The sequence below is a fragment of the Monodelphis domestica genome, chromosome 7, assembly GCF_027887165.1.
Source record: "Monodelphis domestica isolate mMonDom1 chromosome 7, mMonDom1.pri, whole genome shotgun sequence".
Lineage (NCBI taxonomy): Eukaryota > Metazoa > Chordata > Mammalia > Didelphimorphia > Didelphidae > Monodelphis > Monodelphis domestica.
This window is the reverse complement of record NC_077233.1, coordinates 13,747,993-13,769,612: the sequence shown is the minus strand read 5'-3', so window position 1 is coordinate 13,769,612 and position 21,620 is coordinate 13,747,993. Positions and strand designations below refer to the sequence as shown.

General features: G+C 53.2%; 1 protein-coding gene across 1 annotated transcript; it reads left to right on the top strand.

Annotated features, from left to right (window-relative positions):
* The first annotated feature begins 5,136 nt into the window (after positions 1 to 5,136).
* On the top strand, positions 5,137 to 20,660 carry EXOG (exo/endonuclease G). The gene is made up of 6 exons (XM_056804225.1): positions 5,137 to 5,628; positions 10,562 to 10,711; positions 11,439 to 11,578; positions 12,184 to 12,260; positions 13,880 to 13,994; positions 16,147 to 20,660. Exons 1-6 carry the CDS (start codon positions 5,472 to 5,474, stop codon positions 16,606 to 16,608), a joined length of 1,101 nt encoding a protein of 366 aa, XP_056660203.1. The 5' UTR covers positions 5,137 to 5,471; the 3' UTR covers positions 16,609 to 20,660.
* Positions 20,661 to 21,620: the final 960 nt, after the last annotated feature.

Here is a 21,620-nt window from a genome sequence, read left to right as displayed (position 1 = left end):
TCTGCCTTGGAACCAATACACAGTATTGACTCCAAGATGGACAATGAGGTTTAAAAAAGAAAAAATAAATAAAAAAATAAAGTGAGAGAGAAGATCAGAGTTCAAATTCAGAACACAGCAAAATTAAAACAGCTTCTTTCTAAAACTTCAAAATAAAACATAAAATGGACACAACCACACAAAGAACTCTTGAAAGAGCTTAATGAGGATAAAAAAAACAAAGGTTGAAAAAAAATTAGGGAGAAAAAAACAATGCAAGAAAATCAAGAACATTATGTTCTTGATTAACATTAAATCTTAATAAACGGTAACTTGACATTAAAATTTAATCTTGATTAAAATAAGATTAACCAATTGGAAAAAGAGACCCAAAAACATGTTGGAAAAAATCATTCTTTACACATTAGAATTGGGCAAGGGTAAGCTAATGACTTTTTAAGACAATTAGAAGTAAGAAAACAAAATCAAAAGAACAAAAATAAAATAGAAGAGAATACAGAATAGCTCATCCCAAAAACAATTGACCTGGAAAACAGATAAAAAAGAGACAATAAGAATTGTTGGACTTCCTGAAAAAATATATGAAAGTTATGATTAAAGAAAAAAGTCTAGACACTATACTTTAAAAAGTTATTAAGCAAAATTTCCCTTAAGTTCTAAAAGTAGGGGGTAAAATAGAAATGGAAAGAATCCACCTATCACCACTGAAAGAAGATCCAAGATGAAAACACAGGCACAACAGAACTGAATTGATGGTTTTTTTTCTTAACTCTTACTTTATATCTTAAAATGATTAATATTTAGGTATTCTTTCCAAGGCAGAAGATCAATGAGGTCTCAGCAACTAGGGTTAAGTGACTTGAGAGCTCCTTTTCTCTTTGAAATAGTGTGCCATAAACATGGAAAAATAGTTTTAAAATTAAATTAAAATAAAGAAATATTGTGCCATGCCTTTCATTCTTTTAATGTAGAAATGTTATTCTGACTATAATTCCAAGGTATTTGAATTTAATTTTTTCAAGTCGCTTGTAGTATTTTCTCTTTAACCTTAGAGTTTTGAAACAGTTATAGGGCAACTAGGTGGCTCAGTGGATAGAGAACTAGGAGATAGCAGGTCCTGGGTTCAAATTTGGCCCCAGATTCTTCCTAGTTGTGCAACCCTGGACAAGTCACTTAAACCCTGTATAAAAAAAGAAATAGGAGGGTAAGTTGGGGGGATAAGAGAGAAATTCTAGGAAGGGTAGATGAATCAAGAACTAGGAAGGCTCAAAGGAGGGGTCTTTAGAAATGTGGACTGATTTAGAACTAGGAAGGCAAAGGGAGAGGCCAAGGGAAGGTCTCTTAGAATTGAAAATCCTAAACATTAAAGATGATATAAATAAAATTGAATATAAGTAAACCATTGAATTAATAAGCAAACCTAGGAGTTGGTTTCATGGAAAAAACCCAATAAAATAGACAAACCATCAGTTAAGATGATTAAAAAAAGAGAGAAGCAAACTAAACCTCTAGCATCAAAAATAAAAAGGATGAATATACCACTAAAGAAGATGAAATCAAGCAAATTGTTAGGGTTATTTTGTCCAATTATATGTCAACAAATTTAACAATGTAAGTGAAATGGAAGAAAAATTACAAAAATACAAACTGCCTAGATTAACAGAGGAGGAAATAGATGACCTAAATAGCCCATTTTAGAAAAAAGAAACTGAAGAGGCCATAAATGAACTTCTCAAGAAAAAAGCATCAGGACCAGATAGATTTACAAGTGAATTCTACCAAACATTTAAGGATCTGCTAATTCCCATATCAAATCAATTACCTGGAATAATAGAAGAAGGAGTTCTACCAAACTCCTTTTATGAAGCAAATAGGGTGCTGATACCTAAACCAAGAGCAAAACCAAAGGCATTTATAGACACATTTCACTAGTGAATATGGATGCAAAAATCCTAAATAAAATACTATCTAGGAGGCCAAAACAAAATATTTAAAGATTATATATTGTGTCTAAAGGATTTATGTGAAAAAAGGGATTTATGCCAGGAATGCAGGGATGGTTTAATATAAAGAAAATACCAACAGAATTGATTATATCAACAACTCAATTAACAAAAATCATATGACTATGCCAATAGATGGAGAAAAATCTTTTAACAAATTACCATGCTCATTCCTCTGAAAAGTCCTTGAAGGCAGCAACACAAATGGATTTTTTTTCTTAAAATGATAAGAAACATCTACCTAAAAACATTGGCAAGTATTATTTATAACAGGAATAAGCTAGAAGTCTTCCCAAAAAGATCAGGACTGAAGCAAGAATGTCCATTATCACCAGTTCACAGTATCACAATTAAATATTGTATTAGAAATGTTAGCAATAGCCATAAAAGAAGAAAAATAAAAGGAATCAGAATGGGCAAAGGGGTCACAAAATGATCTCTTTTGGCAGATTATATTATGGTATGTGTGGAAAATCCTAGAGATTCAACTAAAAAGTTAGTTGAAACAATAATTTTTAGTGAAGTTTGTGAATTTTAAAACTACTTCATCCTACTCAGACCATACTTTAGAAGATTTGATTTAGCTATTTCCTGATTTGTAACAATGGATATACTTGGTTTAACAGAATCAGGTCTTGGGAACTCTATATTGCTCCACCCTACTTAGTTTAACAAGGGCAGAAATGTCTGCACCCATACTCAAGGATTAAGTATCTAAGAAGATGGCCTTCAACAGAGATGTGCAGAAACATCTGACAGACCCCTGGGCTGTCCTAAGTCAAGCTAAGCTATCATTGGTACAGATGAGATGCAGGAAAGTGATGTAAAACCATTTATATAGGGCACATCACTTCCTCTCTTTGCTCTATTTCCCCGGAGAGGTGGCTCTGGCTGGCAGCATGCTAAGTGTTCCGACATCTTAGCATTGGTGGGTTGGCAGCTATTTGTCTGGGTTTTGTCAGTGATTTTGCCCTTGAGCTGATTCAGGTTCAGGCATCTTGGCTGAGCCCTCTTGTAGTTCAGGTTAATTCCTTCCTCCTTAATCTCTAAAACCTTACCTTTCTAGAGCCTCTGGTCTTCCTCCTGGCACAAGCCAGGCGGGAGAAATCCTACACCCTTTCCTTCTTCCTTCTTCTTAATTTCTTTCCACTATATTAATTAAATCACCATAAATTTCCAGTTGACTTGGGTATTATTTTAATATAATTTATATAATTTAATATATTTAATATAGATTTAATATTAATTATAATTAACATTATTACATTATATTATAACATATAATTAATATTATTATAATTCTTAATTATACTTAATATTAATATTTAATATATATTTGGGATATCTAAATAATTAATATAGTTTAGGTCACAACGCTAAACTTATCCTTTACAAGTTATAGGATATAAAATAACACCACACAAATCATCAGTGTTTCTATATATTACTAACAAAGTCCTGCAAGAAGAGAGAGAAAGAGATACCCCATTTAGAATAAACATAGGCAGAATAAAATCCCGGGGAGTGTACTTGTCAAAACAAACTCAGGAACTACATAATTTAAAAAATGCCTTTATACAAACGAAGTCAGAGGTCAATAGTCATTTATGAGTGGGTAGAGCCAATGTAATTAAAGCGACAATCCTTCCTAAGCTACTCTACTAATTCAATGCCATCCCAATTAGATCACCAAAAAAAAAAATTTCATTGAGGTGGAAAAAATAATAACAACATTCATTGGGAATAATAAATGATCAAGACTATCAAAGGAATTAAAGAAATAAAATGTAAAGGAAAGAAGCCTAGCAATACCAGATTCAAGCTACTATAGAGCAGTAATTATAAAACGGTAAATCAGATGATCCGAACAGACCTGCCACAAAAGATTCAAGGAACCTTGTGTTGGACAAAAGTAAAAGTCCTTGTTTGGGGACAGGAATTCACTTTTGGGTAAAAATTGTTGGGAAAACCGGAAAACAGTTTCTTACACTCTTTCCCAAGATAAGACCAAAATGGAAACATGACATAAAAGGAGATATCTGAGGCCAAATTAGAAAAACATGGAACATATTATCTGAAAGATTTATGGAGAGAAGAATTTGTAAATGAGTGAGAGAGAGAGAGCACTGTGAGATGTAAAATGGATAATGTTGAATACACGAATTGGGAAAGTGTTTTTTTTTTTTTTAACAAATAAAAGGAAGGTTGTTAAGGTTGGAAGGAGTGTATAATTGGGGAAAGATTCAGAATTTTTCAGACAGAGGTCTCCATCCCGATACATGGAAGATTGTAAAATGTGCAAGAATAGATGTTCTCTGTTGAATAAATGGTTAAAAACAGGAAGGGCCTGTTTGTGCAGGAAGAAATCAGTCATTTAGAGTCTGAGTCATGGATTAGAGAAATGCCAATTAAACACCTCTCAGAAGGGCTAAGAAGGGCCCAATGGCCCAGGGTGGAGGGATGTGGAAAAGAGAGGATACCCAACACTGTAGTTGGCACGGATGCCGCCCTTCTGGAGGGCCCGAACAGTTAGGAAGGTGGGCTTCCCCTCGCAGCCAACAGGGTGGCCTGGAAAGAGCACAGGCCTAGCATCAGGAGCTGTTTTCAGGCCTGTCTGACTTTTTGTGACCCCATTTGGGGTTTTTAGGGCAGAGTTACTGGAGTGGTTTGCCATTGCCTTCTCCAGCTTACTTTATAGATGGGGAAACTGAGGCAAGGTGAAGGGACTTGTCCAGGGTCACATAGGTAGGAAATATCTACGGTGGAATTTGAACCCAGGAAATGGGATCATCGCTTCACCGGCACCCACCCATCCCTGCCAATTGCCCAGCTAGGTCTCAGGAAGGTGTGAGATCCCACATGGCCTCAGGTATCTCCTAGCTGCGTGACCCTGGGCAGGTCCCTTCACCCTGTTGGCCTCAGATTCTTCATGTGTAAAATGGGGATGATACATATGAACCTCTCCGGCCCACAGGCTCAAATGGGATATTTGTAAAGCGCTTAGTCGAGATGTGGCACGTAGAAAATGCTATATAAATGCGCCGTTATTCTAGCAGTTGCTGCTGCCTTTGTTGTCATTCCCTCTGGAACCAGCAGGGACAGATCAAAGAACAGAGCAGAGAGGATGGAGCACGGAACACGCATGCGCTCTCGCGCCACCCTCTCGCTTTCCCATGATCCCAGAGCGGCCTCTCTAGTCCCATCCGTAAAGTAACACCTTTCGCATGCTCTTGACCTCCTAAGGGCGGATGTGTACTAGAAGAAGCTTCACAGAAGATCCACTTATGCTCATGCGTCCCAGCTGAGCAGTAGGGCGAGAAAGAAGACGCCGCTCCTTGGCGACCAGCTCGAGCACTGAGCATGCGCCCTAGGTCACTGACAGGGCCAGCGAGAACTGAAGAATAGGGATTTGGCAGCCCAGGCCCGCCCTGCGCATGCACCCCGCGACCCACAGTGCTGGCGGGAACGATGGCGGCTGCAGGCTCCCGCTTAGGTGGTAGCCGGCGCTTTGTCAGCGGCTTCGTGGCGGGGGCCATCCTGGGGGCCGCTGGGGCAGGGCTCGCCGCCCAGAGGCTCCTCCGCAGCCAGGGCGAGGACTCTGTTTCGCGGACACAAAAGTCGGCAGGTAAGTAACCGGGAGGAGGCTCTGCCCCGCTGGATGACAAGCGTGTGTGGGTGTGCGCGGGTGCTTGCCCGGGTGTTTGCGGGGTGCACGGGTGCGTGTGTGCTTGCACGGGCGGACGCACGAGTGCGTGTTTGCGTTCATGCTGCGTGCTCCTTCCTCTCCCGAGCCCGGGGCCGGCTTCCTTGCCGGCTTCTTGCGCGCGTTTCTCCGCGTTCACTCCTCCTTGCACGTGTGCCTGACAGTCCATTGCTTTCATTCCGGGCCTCCATCCTCCTGGGGGCACGCAGGGTGCTCGGAGCTCCTGCCGTGGTTCCCTTGGCGCTTAGTGCTCGGCAGGGCTGGGGCCATCGAGCCCAGCGGGGGGCCTCCCTGTCTGTCCAGGCGGTCTGGGCCAGGCTCAGCCTCCCGCTCCAGCGCCCTGTGCCCAGGGCTGGAGGGGCTGCAGGAGTGGGGACAGCCAGGAAGGTGCCCTGCGGGGGAGGCCGGTTACAAAGGACGCTTGGCATGGGCAGCTGGGAGTGCTGCTGACCAGAGATGACCCAGGCCCAGATTCAGGCCAGAGCAAAGGCCAGGAGGGGCCTCCGGGCCTCCGAGGAGGCTCTTCAGAGGGCCCTGCAGGACCCTGAGGCCAGGGGAGGCCGGAAACCTGCCGGGAAGGGCCTTGTCCATTCGAGGGATGGGGCAGGCTTCAGGGGAGACCCCTGTGGCCTCAGGGTCACCAACCAAGCAGCCCCTTCCCCAGCCCAGGATGCCCGGAGCGAGGGGCCCTTGCTGGAGGCAGAGACCCTGCTACACCCAGGAGGAGGCTCAGGATCAGCAATTGGAGGGGGCCGCAGTCATAAAACATCTTATTTAGCACCCACTACATAGGCTGTGCTGACTGCAAGGTCCCCTCGCCTGTCTCTTGTCTGTCTACCTGTCTTATCCCTCTCTGCTTCTGTCCATCATCTGTCTGCCTATTTTATCCGTCTCTGTTTCTGTCTGTCTGTCCATCTGTCTGTCTGTCATCTGTCTGTCTATCTTATCCATCTCTGTTTCTGTCCATCTGGCTGTCCATCATCTGTCTGCCTATTTTATCCGTCTCTGTTTCTGTCTGTCTGTCCATCTGTCTGTCTGTCATCTGTCTGTCTATCTTATCCATCTCTGTTTCTGTCCATCTGGCTGTCCATCATCTGTCTGCCTATTTTATCCGTCTCTGTTTCTGTCTGTCTGTCCATCTGTCTGTCTGTCATCTGTCTGTCTATCTTATCCATCTCTGTTTCTGTCCATCTGGCTGTCCATCATCTGTCTGCCTATTTTATCCGTCTCTGTTTCTGTCTGTCTGTCCATCTGTCTGTCTGTCATCTGTCTGTCTATCTTATCCATCTCTGTTTCTGTCCATCTGGCTGTCCATCATCTGTCTGCCTATTTTATCCGTCTCTGTTTCTGTCTTTCAGTCCATCCGTCTGTCCATCATCTGCCTATCTATCTTATATATCTCTGTTTCTGTCCATCCGGCTGTCCATCATCTGTCTGCCTATTTTATCCGTCTCTGTTTCTGTCAGTCCATCTGTCTGTCCATCCGTCTGTCCGTCATCTGTCTGTCTGTCTATCTTATCCCTCTCTGTTTCTGTCCATCTGCCTGTCTATCTGTGGGTCGGAGCCCCTCTCAGAAGGCAGGATGGGGGAGTTGAGGCATGAAGGAAGCTGAGGATTGGGGGGACATGCAGGGCTCTGAAGGTCAGGCGAGCGGCTGGAGGGAGCCCCTTGGAGGGGGGCGGAGCAGGCAGAAGCCCAGCCACTGTGGCAGGTGTCCGGGCCAGGGCGCTGGGGGTGACCAAGGGAAAAGGATGAGTGGGGGGGGAGTAGCAGAATCAGGGGTTCCATCACGCTGGAGCTGAGCCTGGTGACTAGAGAACAGTCTCCTCTGTGACGGGAAGAGGGCCGGGCTGGGCTGTCCCAGTGTCCAGTGGCCAGCGGAGCTGTGAGGCTGGACGTCAGGAGATAGATCAGGGCTGGAAAAGAGACGATTGCAAAAGGCCGGTTGTATTTAGGGGAGACTGAGGCAGACGTGAGAGACAGACGGAGCTCGGGGAGAGTGGGGGGGGCACGGCAGGATGACCCGAGTGGAGGCCGGCTTGCAGAGAGGCCTGGGGGGGGTTTGGGGGGGGTGGCAGGTTCCTGGGCTCTCCTGACCCATCCACACTGACTTAGGCCGGACCAGAGCAGAACCAGACTGGGCCTGTGGGGCTCTGGTGGCCAGAATTCCCCTGGTCCAGCCTGGCCGCCCTGTCTGGGGGGGACAGAACTCCCTTGGCTGGTGGCCACTTCCCAGGTCTGAGGGGCTGAAGGGGTCCCCACACCCAGGAATACGGGGGGGATGAGGTGGGGTGGGGGCAGTTGGGGAGACGGGCTGGAAGTGCAGAGGAGAAGCCGGCTTTAAACTTCCTCTTCAGGCCGGGCGGAGGGGCCTGGACAGAGGCGGAGGGGAGCTGCTGGGGGGCAGCCCTGGATGAGCTCCTGCCTTGGGCTTCTGGGCTTTTTCCCCACCAGGCGTCCCTCAGAGCTTGTTGACGGAGCCTTGAGGCCGGGGTCTCCTCTCTCTGTTTTGGGACCCCCCCCAAGCCTGGGCTGTCCTGGCCTCAGTGTGGAGGAGGGGGATCAGCCGCTGCCCCCCTCAGCTGCCTCCTAAGGACAAAGTGGGGGGGGGCCCTGCCTGGCTCTCGAGGCGCGCGTGTGTGTGTCTGTGTGTGTGTGTGTCTGTTTGTGTGTCTGTGTCTGTGTGTGTGTGTCTGTCTCTGTGTGTCTCTGTCTGTGTGTGTCTGTGTGTGTGTGTCTGTGTCTGTGTGTGTGTGTGTCTGTGTGTGTGTGTCTGTGTCTGTGTCTGTCTGTCTGTGTGTCTGTGTCTGTCTGTGTGTCTGTGTCTGTGTGTGTGTCTGTGTGTGTGTCTGTGTGTGTGTCTGTGTGTGTGTCTGTGTGTCTGTGTCTGTCTGTGTGTCTGTGTCTGTGTGTGTCTGTCTGTGTGTGTCTGTCTGTGTCTGTGTGTCTGTGTGTCTGTGTGTGTCTCTCTGTGTTTGTGTGTTTGTGTGTCTCTGTCTGTGTGTCTGTCTGTGTGTCTGTGTGTCTGTGTCTGTCTGTGTGTCTGTGTGTATCTGTCTGTCTGTGTCTGTGTGTGTGTCTGTGTGTTTGTGTGTGTGTCTGTGTCTGTGTGTCTGTCTGTGTGTGTGTCTGTGTCTGTGTGTCTGTGTGTGTCTGTCTCTGTATCTGTGTGTCTGTGTCTGTGTGTCTGTCTGTGTGTGTGTCTGTGTCTGTGTGTCTGTGTCTGTCTGTGTCTGTGTGTTTGTGTGTGTGTGTCTGTCTGTGTGTGTGTCTGTGTCTGTGTGTCTGTGTGTGTCTGTCTCTGTATCTGTGTGTCTGTGTCTGTGTCTGTCTGTGTGTGTGTCTGTGTCTGTGTGTCTGTGTCTGTCTGTGTCTGTGTGTTTGTGTGTGTGTGTGTGTCTGTGTGTGTGTCTGTGTCTGTGTGTCTGTGTGTGTCTGTCTCTGTATCTGTGTGTCTGTGTCTGTGTGTGTGTCTGTGTCTGTGTGTCTGTGTCTGTGTGTGTCTGTATGTGTCTGTGTGTGTCTGTGTGTGTGTCTGTGTGTGTCTGTCTGTGTGTGTCTGTGTCTGTGTGTCTGTCTGTATGTGTCTGTGTGTCTGTCTCTGTGTGTGTCTGTGTGTCTGTGTGTCTGTGTCTGTGTGTGTCTGTCTGTGTGTCTGTGTCTGTGTCTGTCTGTGTGTGTGTCTGTGTGTCTGTGTCTGTGTGTGTCTGTCTTCTGTGTGTCTGTGTCTGTGTCTGTGTGTCTCTGTCTGTGTGTCTGTGTCTGTGTGTCTGTGTCTGTGTGTCTGTCTGTGTGTCTGTGTGTATCTGTGTGTCTGTGTCTATCTGTGTGTCTGTGTCTGTGTGTGTCTGTGTCTGTGTGTGTGTCTGTGTATCTGTGTGTCTGTGTGTGTCTGTCTGTGTGTCTGTCTGTGTGTCTGTGTCTCTGTGTGTGTCTGTCTGTGTATCTGTGTGTCTGTGTCTGTGTGTCTGTCTGTCTGTGTGTGTCTGTGTGTTTGTGTGTGTGTGTGTGTCTGTGTGTCTGTCTGTGTGTGTGTCTGTGTCTGTGTGTCTGTGTGTGTCTGTCTCTGTATCTGTGTGTCTGTGTCTGTGTGTCTGTCTGTGTGTCTGTGTCTGTCTGTGTCTGTGTGTGTGTCTGTGTGTTTGTGTGTGTGTCTGTGTCTGTGTGTGTGTGTGTCTGTGTGTCTGTGTGTGTCTGTGTCTGTCTGTGTGTCTGTGTGTGTGTCTGTGTGTCTGTGTCTGTGTGTGTCTGTCTTCTGTGTGTCTGTGTCTGTGTCTGTGTGTCTCTGTCTGTGTGTCTGTGTCTGTGTGTCTGTGTCTGTGTGTCTGTCTGTGTGTCTGTGTGTATCTGTGTGTCTGTGTCTATCTGTGTGTCTGTGTCTGTGTGTGTCTGTGTCTGTGTGTGTGTCTGTGTATCTGTGTGTCTGTGTGTGTCTGTCTGTGTCTGTGTGTCTGTGTCTGTGTGTCTGTGTGTGTCTGTCTGTGTGTCTGTGTGTCTGTGTCTGTGTGTCTGTGTGTGTCTGTGTCTGTATGTCTGTGTGTCTGTCTGTGTGTGTGTCTGTGTGTGTGTCTGTGTGTCTGTGTGTGTCTGTCTTCTGTGTGTCTGTGTGTCTGTGTCTGTGTGTCTGTCTGTGTGTGTCTGTGTGTCTGTCTGTGTGTCTGTGTGTCTGTGTCTGTGTCTGTCTGTGTGTCTGTGTGTCTGTGTGTCTGTGTCTGTCTGTGTCTGTGTCTGTGTGTCTGTCTGTGTGTGTCTGTGTGGTCTTCTCCATCCACAGCCAGAGGGGTTTGTGGGGCTCATGGGGGGAGGGGAGGCCCTCTGGGGTCCCCGGGCGCTCACGGCTCTTCGCTCCTTCTAGAACCCCCGGCAGAGTCCATCCTGGAGCAGTACGGCCTCCCCGCACTCGGCGCCGAGCCCCGACACTACACGAACCACGCGCTGTCCTATGACCAGGGGAAGCGGGGGCCCCGCTGGGTCCTCGAGCACATCTCCAGGAACAAGACGCGAGGTAGGTGGTCCACTGTGACCCCCTGCTCGGAACTTCTCCATCCCCCTCGGCCTCCTCCTCAGCAGCGGTGCAAGTCCTGGGTGCGAGGCAGGAGGGTGCTCGGGGCAGGTGGGGATTAAGTGACTCGGCCAGGGGAGCACCCACGCAGTTCCCAGACTGCCGTGAGGCCTGTGAGGCCGTACAGAGAGGGGGTGGCATCGGCCCCTGGGCCAGGCCGGAGACACGGCCCCTCGGGGAGGGAGGCTGGCCTGAGGCTGACCCTGTGTACACACACATGGAGTCTGGAGATGGGCCACGCCAGCCGGCGGAAGTGGTCCAGAGGCCGGACAGGCCGGAGGGGCCGTGCGTCCAGCCCCCGGGATGGGCTCTCTGGACCGGCCGGGACGCCCCTCCGGCCTGGCTGGGCCCTGGCAGGCTCTGAAGGGAAGGCCTCCCTGTGGGGCCCCTGTGGACAGACTGGGGCTGGGGGAGACCCTGGGGGGAGTCTTGAGCTTGTGAGGCCTTGAATTCCTGTTCTATCGGGGGGAGGCCGGGTAGGAGACGCCCCCCTCCCTGTGCCAGGCAGCCTCCGCGCGTGGGCCTGAGCTCCTGAGGTACCCGAGGACTTGGGGTGCACAGAGAGACCCCAGAGCCTGGCCGGGAGTGTGCGTGCACATGTATGGGCAGGCACATGCACACGCGTGTGGTCCCGTGAGCGCTTTGTGACCTCCCCTCCCCCCGCCTCCAGGTGACGCTGACCGACGGCACTGTCGCTTCTGCCCGGACCCCGGCGTGCCGACGGCCTTCAGCGCCAGCAACGACGACTACCGGGGCAGCGGCTGGTCGCGGGGACACATGGCGCCGGCCGGCAATAACAAGTTCTCCACTGTAGCCCCTCTTCTAAGTCGGGGGGCGGGGGGCGATCCGGCCAGGCGGGGTCCCTGCGGTCAGCAGACCGTGCTCTGGCCGAGGCGGGTCTCGGGGTGCCCGTGGGGGATGGAGGGGAGCCTCGGACGGTGGAGCCCTTAGGGCCAGCCTGCTCCCTCCGGGCCGGCCTGGGGTCAGCGGCTCGCGGCCTTCTTTGCTTCCCGTAGGCCCGGCGGGCGTCTCCCGGCCAGGCTGCCCGGCAGAGACATCGCAGGCCGCGCTCGGGACCCCGGGCGGCCTCGGGGGGGGGGGGTCAGCCTGCGGCCCCGGAGGGAGGAGGGGGTGTTCCAGGCACCGGGGCGCTCCGGCCGGGCTGAGCAGGAAGACCCACCTGTGGCTGCATTCTTGCCGGCCGGACCCAGGCCACAGTGACCAGGGAGGGGCTGGCCGGAGCCTCCTGCCGGCCGGGCCCAGGCCACAGTGACCAGGGAGGGGCTGGCCGGAGCCTCCCCGCTCCGAGCCCACTGGGAATGGTGGCCCTCTGGGGGCGGGCGAGCTGTGGGCGGTCAAGGAGGCGAGGAGGCCGCCCTGCCGGCCCCCTCAGCGGCCTCTTCTCCCCTCTGCAGCGAGCCATGCAGGAGACCTTCTACCTCTCCAACATCGTCCCCCAGAACGTGGAGAACAACGCCGGCTACTGGAACAGGTGAGAGCCGGGCCGGGCCCCTCCGCCACGAGGAGGCGTCCGGCTGGACACGAGCGGGGGGGCTCTGAGGCCGGCCAGCCCGGCCTCTGCTCGGCTCCCCCTCTGTCCCACTCACCCCCGCGTCTCCCACTCCCAGGCCGGGGTCTGCCTGCCTCCTCCTGCACCCACCTGCCTGCCTGCCGCCCATCTGTCCCGCCTCCCCCCCTGGGGGCTGAGCCCCCTCCCCCGGGGCGGCGCCCACTCTTAGGTTGGAAGCCCCACGAGAGCGGCCCGGCGCGGCGCAGTCCTTGGGGAGCCTCACCCTGAGAGGTCGAGGGTCGGGTTACCGCCAGCCCAGCCAGCCTGCCTCCGGAGGGCCCAGAGCCGGGCCAGGGGGGCTCCCCCGTCCAGCCAAGGTCCGGCGGCTGGGCTCCCGGCTTGGGCTGGGGAAGGGGACGGGCCTGTAGAGGGCCCCTGTGGGCCGGGCGCTACGCTTAAGAGGAGGCCCCACTGGCAGCTCATTTTAGGGACGAGGAAAACAGGCCCGAAGCTTCGGTGACTTGCCAGGGCAGCCCAGCTGCTAAGTGTAGGGGAGGATTTGAACTCGGCCCTCCTGACTCGCACTCTGATCCTGGAGGGGCCCCTCCCTCTGATGCCTTGTTGCAAGATGCCAGGCAGGGGCCCCTCGGGGTGGGGGGAGCCAGGTGGGATGAGGATGGCAGCCCCTGTGGATGGCCCTGCATCTGCTCAGAGGGGCGCTTCTTGTGGGGTCCTCTGATGGCTTCCCTCTGTGTGAGGCGTCCGGTCGGCCGAGCTCACCATCTCTGTGGCTGGGAGCCTTCGAGTCAGGAGTCCTGGGCGCTCGCTCTGTCTGTCTGTCTGTCTGTCTGTCTGTCTCTCCCCTGTCTCTGTCTCTCCCGTCTCTGTCTCTGTCTCTCCTGTCTGTCTGTCTGTCTCTCTCCCCTGTCTCTGTCTCTCCCGTCTCTGTCTCTGTCTCTCCTGTCTGTCTGTCTGTCTGTCTCTCTGTCTCTCCCCTGTCTCTGTCTCTCCCGTCTCTGTCTCTCCTATCAGTCTGTCTCTCTGTCTCTCCCCTGTCTGTCTGTCTGTCTCTCTCTCCCCTGTCTCTGTCTCTCCTCTGTCTCTGTCTCTCCCCTGTCTGTCTCTCTGTCTGTCTGTCTCTCTCCCGTCTCTGTCTCTGTCTCTCCCGTCTCTGTCTCTGTCTCTCCTGTCTCTGTCTCTGTCTCTCCTGTCTGTCTGTCTGTCTCTCTCTCCCCTGTCTCTGTCTCTCCTCTGTCTCTGTCTCTCCCCTGTCTGTCTCTCTGTCTGTCTGTCTCTCTCCCGTCTCTGTCTCTGTCTCTCCCGTCTCTGTCTCTGTCTCTCCTGTCTGTCTGTCTGTCTGTCTGTCTGTCTGTCTCTCCCCTGTTTCTGTCTCTCCCCTGTCTCTCTGTCTGTCTGTCTCTCTCCCTTCCGTCCTGGCATCAGAGCAGTTCCGGGGTGCTGAGGACGAGGCAGGGAGGCTTTGGGGACTGGCCCAGGGCCTCCACGCTGTCCGAGCCGCTCGGCCCCGGGCCTCCTCGCTGCCCTTTCCGGGTGCTGCTGTCCTCCGTCCGGTGACGTGCGCCCGCGGCTTCTCTTGGCAGAATGGAGATGTACTGTCGCGAGTTGACGGAGAGGTTCGACGACGTGTGGATCGTGTCCGGACCCTTGACCCTGCCCCGGGTGGGAGAAGACGGAAAGAAGAGAGTGACCTATGAGGTAGGGGGCGGCCGGAGCCGTGAGGGCAGGGGCAGCGGGCAGGGCTGGCCTGGGCCCCTCGGGGCCGCCCCAAACTGTGTGAGCACTCGGGGTCCTCGGAGGGGTTGTGACCGGCCGGGGTCCCCGATTTAGAGTGGGGCGCTGCCTTCCAGGCCCACAGAGAACCAGCTCGGGGGCATCCGCCGCCACAGAGGAGAACCAGGAATGCCCTCTCTGTCCCGGCCTGGCACCGGCCTGCCGGGAACCCGGGGCCACGGGACCCCCTTGGATCGGCCAGGCCTCCGGCACCATTGTCGGACGGGTCCGGTTAGAGCCTCCTGGGCCGTCTGGGCGGCTTCTCTTCCCTTCCAGGGAGAGGTGAGAGCCGGGCCGCAGCGGCGCAGACGCTGGCTTTGGCCTTTGGCTGATGGCAGACGGGGCTGCCCCGGACCCTCCACTTCCGGCTCCCTGCAGTGGCCCCGGGGAGACGGACGTCCGGCATCTGCGTCTTCCCGGAGGGTCTCTCCTCAGTGCTGGCCGTCCCTGGGAGACGTGGGGGTTCAGCCCTTCAGAAGCGAGTCGGCAGGGGCGGGAGAGGGGGCGCAGGGGGTGCCGAGGGGTCTGCCTCTGCCTGCCCCCTCTGGGAGCCTCGTCCCCTGCTCTGGTTCTCGGGGATGGGGGAGCCGCAGTGACTGGCCGGCCCACAGCCGCCCAGGAGGGAGACGAGGGCCCCAGAGTGTGCAGTGGTCAGCCTGCGCCACCAGGTGGCACCAGGAGCACGCTGACCGGTCTGCAGGAGCCCTCGGCCCATGGCTAGACACCGGCCAGACGGCTCTGCTCTGACGGGGAGTTGCTCCTGGCACCGACCTGGGGACCCCACAGGGATCCCCACCGTGGGGCTCGGCCTGGCTTTGGGGCTTGGGATCTGGCCAGGCTGCTGCCTCGTTCCACTTAGGACATGAACCTCAGTCTTCAGTGGGGACGACGGTGAGAGAATGTTTTGTGCCCGCCTCCTCCCACGGGGTGCCCGTGTAGACATCAGCTGTGTGACCCTGGGCAAGTCCTTAGCCTCTGCAGGAGAAGGAATGGACCCCCCCCACCCGCCGGGCCCCGCGGGTGCCGGGAGCCGGGGCTCTGGAAGAGGGGTGGCCCGAGGGAGGGCTGGGTCAGGGCCGGGTGTGCGGGCAGGAGGGCCCAGTGCCCCCGCGCGGGAGAGCGGCCCTGCCTCGTCCCCATTTATCACTTCTGGGGGCCTCGATTGTGGGCTCCGAGGGCAGGAGGGACGGTTCTCCAAACACCGGACCTGGCCATCGGCCTCCCTCGCTGAGCCTCAGCGCCCCGACCTCCTCACGGGATGCTGCTCTGGGCCCCGACCTCCTCCGGGAGGGATGCTCTGAGCCTCTGGGGCTGCCGACTGGGCCGGGGCGCCTGCCTTGGCCGGCCCGGCCTTCCACCTCCCCCAGGCCCACCGGCCTGCGGCCTCCCCCCGGCCTCTCGGAGCACAGAGATGCCTCCCTCGTGTTTCTCTTGCACAGACTCTGCCCACCTCGGCTGAGTCTGAGGAGACTCGGGGGGGCCGCGAGGCTGGGGGGCCTGAAGGGTTAATGTCGAGGTCCGAGCTCAGCCCGATGATGTCATTTCATCGGAAACCATTAAGGAAATGAGCGTCGGCTGCTTCTCCAGAAAGCAGAGACGGCTTTTAAGCCTCCGAAGGGCTCCTTAACGAGCGTGATTTTGTTACTGCAGCCGAGCGGCCCGGGCCGCCCCGTGACGTTTCCTGGTGTGACCCCGGCCCCGGGGGGATGGTGGGCCTTCCGGGGCTTCGTGCCTCAGCCAGCCCGGGAGGGAGGAGGACTCGGCCCACAGCACTGACCTGCGGCTGGGGAGTTTAAGGGGCGCCCACGCGGGAGTCCTGGCCACTCCTTGTCTGTCCTCTGGTGGGCGTGAGGAGCCCCCGGAAGAGACACCCGGCCCCTGCTCGCCCCATGTGGTCCCTGGGGTGCTCTGTGGCAGTGCATTCCTGTCCGCAGCTCCTCCTGATGTTCTGCATCTGGGGGAGGCCGAACCTCAGGGACGTGCCATGGGGGGGACGTGGCCACGGGGGAGGCACCGTGCAGGGGATGCAGGCACAGCCGGCCCCCAGCGAGTCACGCGTGCCCCCCTCTGTCTCCAGGTGATCGGTAAGGATGACGTGGCCGTCCCCTCTCACCTCTACAAGGCCATCCTGGCCCGCAGGAGCGCCGACTCCCCGGAGCCCCTGGCATTGGGCGCTTTTGTGGTCCCCAACGCCCCCATCGGCTTCCGGCCTCAGCTCACCGAGTTCCAGGTGAGCATCCGCGACCTGGAGAGGATGACGGGGATCGAGTTCTTCCCTCGTCTGGACAAGGAGAAGGACGTCAGAAACCTCTGCGAGGCGGACACGTGCCGGCTCCTGGGCTTCCGTGAGTTCACATTGTACCTGAGCAAAAGGAAGATCTGGGGAGCGCGGACGCTGCACAGGCTGGAGATGGTCATGAAGGAGCTCAAGGAGGCCGGGGTGCAGCCTGACGAGGACCTCATTGGTCTCTACCAGAAGAAACTGGAGAAACTGTCCTCCCAGGACCCGCCGGATGCCCCGGACAGAAGGTCGGGCTGAGGGGCCCAGGCTGGGGAGGCGGCCATCTGCCCCAGGTGCAGAGACCCGGTGACTTTGGGGCTGGCCATTGAGGCAGGCCGTGCCAATGACAGATCACAGACAGCGGGTCGCCTGCCCATCTCCCTTCGGCTTGTGCAGAGAGAGAGGCCCTCTGTGCTTCCTCTGTGGGCCCCAGTCCGCCAGAGGACCCCGTGATCGTATGTTTGGGAAAGTCCCCTTCCCGGCCCTGGCCAGCCTCCCTCGGAGCCCCGCAGTGGAGCCCTCCTTCCCTGAGGCTTGCCTGACTGAGCAATTGGCCCCAGAGCCAACACTGTGTCTGCTTGGCCTCCTTCTTGCCCCCAGGGCTCCTGCAGAGGCTCCCCAGATGCTGGGGCCCCCCTTGGGAGACAGATGAGAGACAGACTGTAGCCCGTCTTGGCCTGTCGTCTCTCTTTGGCCTCCTACCTCTCCACTTTGAGCCTGGCTCCCCTGGGCTGACTGGAAGAAGTTCTTACAGAAAACCTCCCTCCTGGGCCAGAGGTGCCCAGGGTGAGTCAAGCTTTTGTTTGCCTCTGGGCTGGTGGGAGATAGGAGCTGTTGGGGCTCCTTGAGGCTCTTGCAGAAAGTGTTTCTGACAGATGGACCCGGAGGGCCTCCCCAGGGCCCATCTGCCTGCCTCCTAGCCAGCCTGGGCCGGGGCAAGGGTGCTGGGTTGGGATGCCCCCCTACATCGTCCCACAGCAGGAGCATGTAGAGGCCCCGAGATGCTTGGCTCCTCAAGGGAATGGGCAGGTGAATCTGGCAGAACAGCAGCTGGGGGCGCAGGGCCTGGAGTCAGGAAGACCCGAGTTCAAGTCTAGCCTCAGATACTTCCTCACTGGGTAACCTTGGGTAAGTCACCATCCATGTTGGCCTCGGTTTCCTCATTTGTAAAATGAGCTAGAGAAGGAACTAGCAAACCATTCTAGGATCTTTGGCAAGAAAACCCCAAAGTGGGTCACAAAGGGTCAGAGACACGGTCTGCAGGACGGGCCAGGTCCTGGGGTGCCGAGGGGGAGGGGGAATTGGGGAGAGGGGACATGTCCACAATGACTCGGATACGAGTTAGAGTGTGATTAGGTGCTAAGGGAGGCCCTGCAATGGCCAGGGAGTCTGGACAACACAGACAGAGTCTGAGAGAGGGAGCACCTGCCACTTGGAGCAGCATCAGGGCCTTGGTGGCAGCACCATTGTGTCCCTCAGGCCACATTCTGACCTTTGGGTTTGCAGGAAATGCTTTTTCCAGGTTACAGAAATCTACAGTGACTCCCTTGGGGGCACATCTGGGGCTTGACTAAACCTGTCATCCATGGGGCTCTGGGAGCAACTTCTGTAATGCTTTCATATGCCTCTCGGCTTCCAGAAGTGTCGAAGCCTCAGGGTAGAATGGGGGTGTCAGAATGAAAGAAAGAATGCACCAAACTCTGACAGGAAGACCCTGGCAACCTGGTCCCTTCTCCTCATTCTCTGCCTCCACCTCCCCATTGGCACCTTCCATCATCCCGGGGGATCCAGAGCGTCCGTGTCCCCCGGGACTAGGAGATGTTGAGACGAAAGGCAAGCTAAGGATTCCTGACTATGACGATGAACCAAGATCCCCTTGTCTTTGTCATTTTAAAAACAGTTTATTTTTATTGTCATGAAAAACCCACTTCCATAGTGGTCATTGTTCTAAACCCCAAATAAAACTGTAAATACACTGATGGGAAAGATGGCTCTAGCCTTCCCCTTCCCACGTCCTTCAGGATTGTCCCAGATCGGAGCACAGCTGAGAGTTTCTCAGTTTCTACAGATGATCATCATCCAGTTTGACTGTGACTGTGTATGAGGTTCTCCTGGTTCTGCTTCCTGTACCAACCTGTGCCCCAATGTGTTCAGCCATGCTCCAATGGACAGGCATCCCCTTGATGTCCAATTCTTTGCCATCACAAAAAGAGCAGTTGGAAATATTTTGGTACAAGTAGGTCCTTCCCCCGTCACCATTTGAGATGCTTTTTGGACATCTGCCTAGACAAGCTAAGCCTTTTTCCCCTGCATACACATCATTCCTAGGGGGAGATACTTCTATTGCTTCCTATATATGGGATTTACAAATACAATTAAGAGAACTTAAGGAATCTAGAGCTGTGTACAAGCAGGACCTATAGATTTTTCCCTTCTTGATCTTAACTGAGGAGACAAAGTATAAAGAACTTCCAGTGCACAGGGGCAGCTCACCCAGCCTGAGGTCTGTTTCAAGTACTGTTAACCACTCCAACAGCTATAAAAAATTGGAGAAAAGACCTTGTGAATACATTGCTCCCATATAAAGTGAGTACCTTCCATTGAAACTGACTGTGTCCTGTCACACGCATTGAAGATAAAACTACAGAGACAACTGGATGCTATTTTCACAGACATTGAACCCCAGAATTTTTTTTAAATAGGATATTTGATTTTTCCTTGTACTTGAAGCACATGATACACAGTATTAATTTTTTTTTTCATTTTGCAGTAGAATGAGTTTAGACATCCATTAACCAGTGGTAAGTGTATAATTTATATTATATTATAGAATTTGTATTTTGTTTTAAATATGTGTGCTGGCATGTATTCTGTTTAGAAATGATTATTATTATACTTTTATAGGACTATAGAGAAAAGTTAAAATAAGTAAATAGTAAGTGTTACAAAGTGTTATAAGTCAACACCCACCTCAGGGGGGAATTGATAGTATACTTTTTAATGTATTATTTGTTAGATTGTTTGCTTTTTTTTCTTTTAAAACCCTAATCTTCTGTCTTAGAATCAGTACTGTATATTGGTTCTAAGGCAAAAGAGTAGTAAGGGCTAGGCAGTGGGGGTCAATGACTTGCCCAGGGTCACACAGCTAGGAAATGTCTGAGACCAGATTTGAACCCAGGATCTTCTGTCTCTGGGTCTGGCTCTCAATTCACTGAGCTACCCAGTTGCCCCCCGATTGTGTACTTTTTTATGTAGTATGTAGTATCTGTTAGATTTAGATTTATATCTCCAGGTTCTTTTTTTCCATAGAGTATAATTTTCATAAATTCTGAGATTTAGGATTGTATTAGTTGAAATTGTAATTTGTAATTGGGGATTGTATTTTGTAAAATCTAAGATTTGAAATCATTTTGAGAGTAAGTTTAGGATTTGTTAACTCCCTGAATCAAGAAAAGTGAACTGTTTTAAGAAGATGCCCTAAAGATGCATACACTGCATCACAAGATCTAAAGGAAGTTTTGATTGAATTAAAGGGGGTTGAATGCATTTAATGAATGTACATTTTTTATGCCAAAGGGGATTGCCCCCCTAATTAGCCTTTTGTCAATGAGCCAATCTACCATTGGTTTTGCTTTCTTTCTCTTTTATTTCCCTTTTCTTTATTATTTTAGTTTTCTATTAGTGTAACCTTTAACTAGAAGATTTTTAGAAGTATAGGCTAGATATGTCTAACTGATCCATTGGGGAGACTAGCCTCCCAGAGGGTTACAGGGGGGATTGTAAAAAGGAATTCTTTATTATTTTTTTAATTTAACAGAGCCTGGAGGTCTTCTTACCATAGAGATGTGTAGGGATAAACCAGCCCACAGTGACAGGAAGTAGGAACCAGGGAGCCCCCTGCTGGGCCAGTGGCAGTTGGTTGAGGCAGTCGGTTGCTGACACTTGGGTGGTTCAGTTGGGGGGAAGTTGGCAGCTGGGCCGGAGTTGGTCGTTGGGGGTTGGTGATTAATAGGTGGTCGGGTTGGTTTTGACTGGGCTGGAACTTGGTGGTGTGGTTGTTCCTAGCGGTAGATAGAGGCAGTTCTAGGTAGTACTTGTAGGCAGTTATAGATAGTTCTAGGATAGCTAGTAGGTGCAGGGAAATGGATTTCTCTGCCCCTTTCCTATATCTCTCCTTTCCTATATTCTCTTACTGCCCTTATTTTCATCAAACTCAAATGTTAGCTCGCTAGCAGTTTTCTTTCCTCTGGCTTAAAGGGATAAACTAATGTGTAACTGCTATATTCTCATTAAAACTTAAGTCATTCAAAGCTGCCCTCTTATTTGTCAAAGCCCCTGTTATCTCTGGGGGGCGCCCCCGACCAAGGGGCCCGCCCAGCTGTGTCGCCTTTGGGTGGTGGCAGATTGCCCGAAGGGTCGATCCGGCTGCGCTCAGCAGCCAGCGATGCCTCCCCTCCCAGCTTTGCCAGGCTCCCCCAGCGTGTACCACTTTCCCTTACCGCCATTTTGGCTGCTGTGATAGGCGGAGGTGCTGAGTCACCAGGGGTTTGAGCTTCCATTTCCTCATCCCAACATGGCCGGCTCCTCGCCTTTGACCATCTGTCAACTGGGGAACGGCTTGCATTGTCAATTTGTCGTGTCTGAGTGTAGAATGAAGCACTGGCGAGGGCTCGGCTCAGCTGTCCTTTGGGAGGGCACCGCTGCATGGAGCGGAGGCCCCCGAGGGCGCCAGAGGCCCTGGGAGCTGGGCGGAGGGCCTGAGGGCGCCAGAGGCCCTCGGAGCTGGGCGGAGACCCTGAGGGCGCCAGAGGCCCTGGGAGCTGGGCGGAGGCCCCCCCCCTAGGGTGCCAGAGACCCTGGGGACGCCAGAGACCCTGAGGGCGCCAGAGACCCTGGGAGCTGGGCGGAGACCCCCCCTAGGGTGCCAGAGACCCTGGGGACGCCAGAGACCCTGAGGGCGCCAGAGACCCTGGGAGCTGGGCGGAGGGCCTGAGGGCGCCAGAGGCCCTGGGAGCTGGGCGGAGGCCCCCCCCAGGGCGCCAGAGACCCCCGTGTTTCCCCAGGCTCCGGCCCTCCCCTGTAACCTGCGGCTGGCCTGGACGACTTCCAGGGTCTGGCGCTAAATTCTGAGAAGGGACAAAGGGATAGTCGAGGCGTGTCCTGTCCCCTCTCGGCCTCAGTGTGTTCCTACATCCAATGGGTACAAACACGCACTCGCCGTGCCTCTTGGGGCCTCTGAGAAGCTTTGGCCACCGCCGAGCACCCGATCA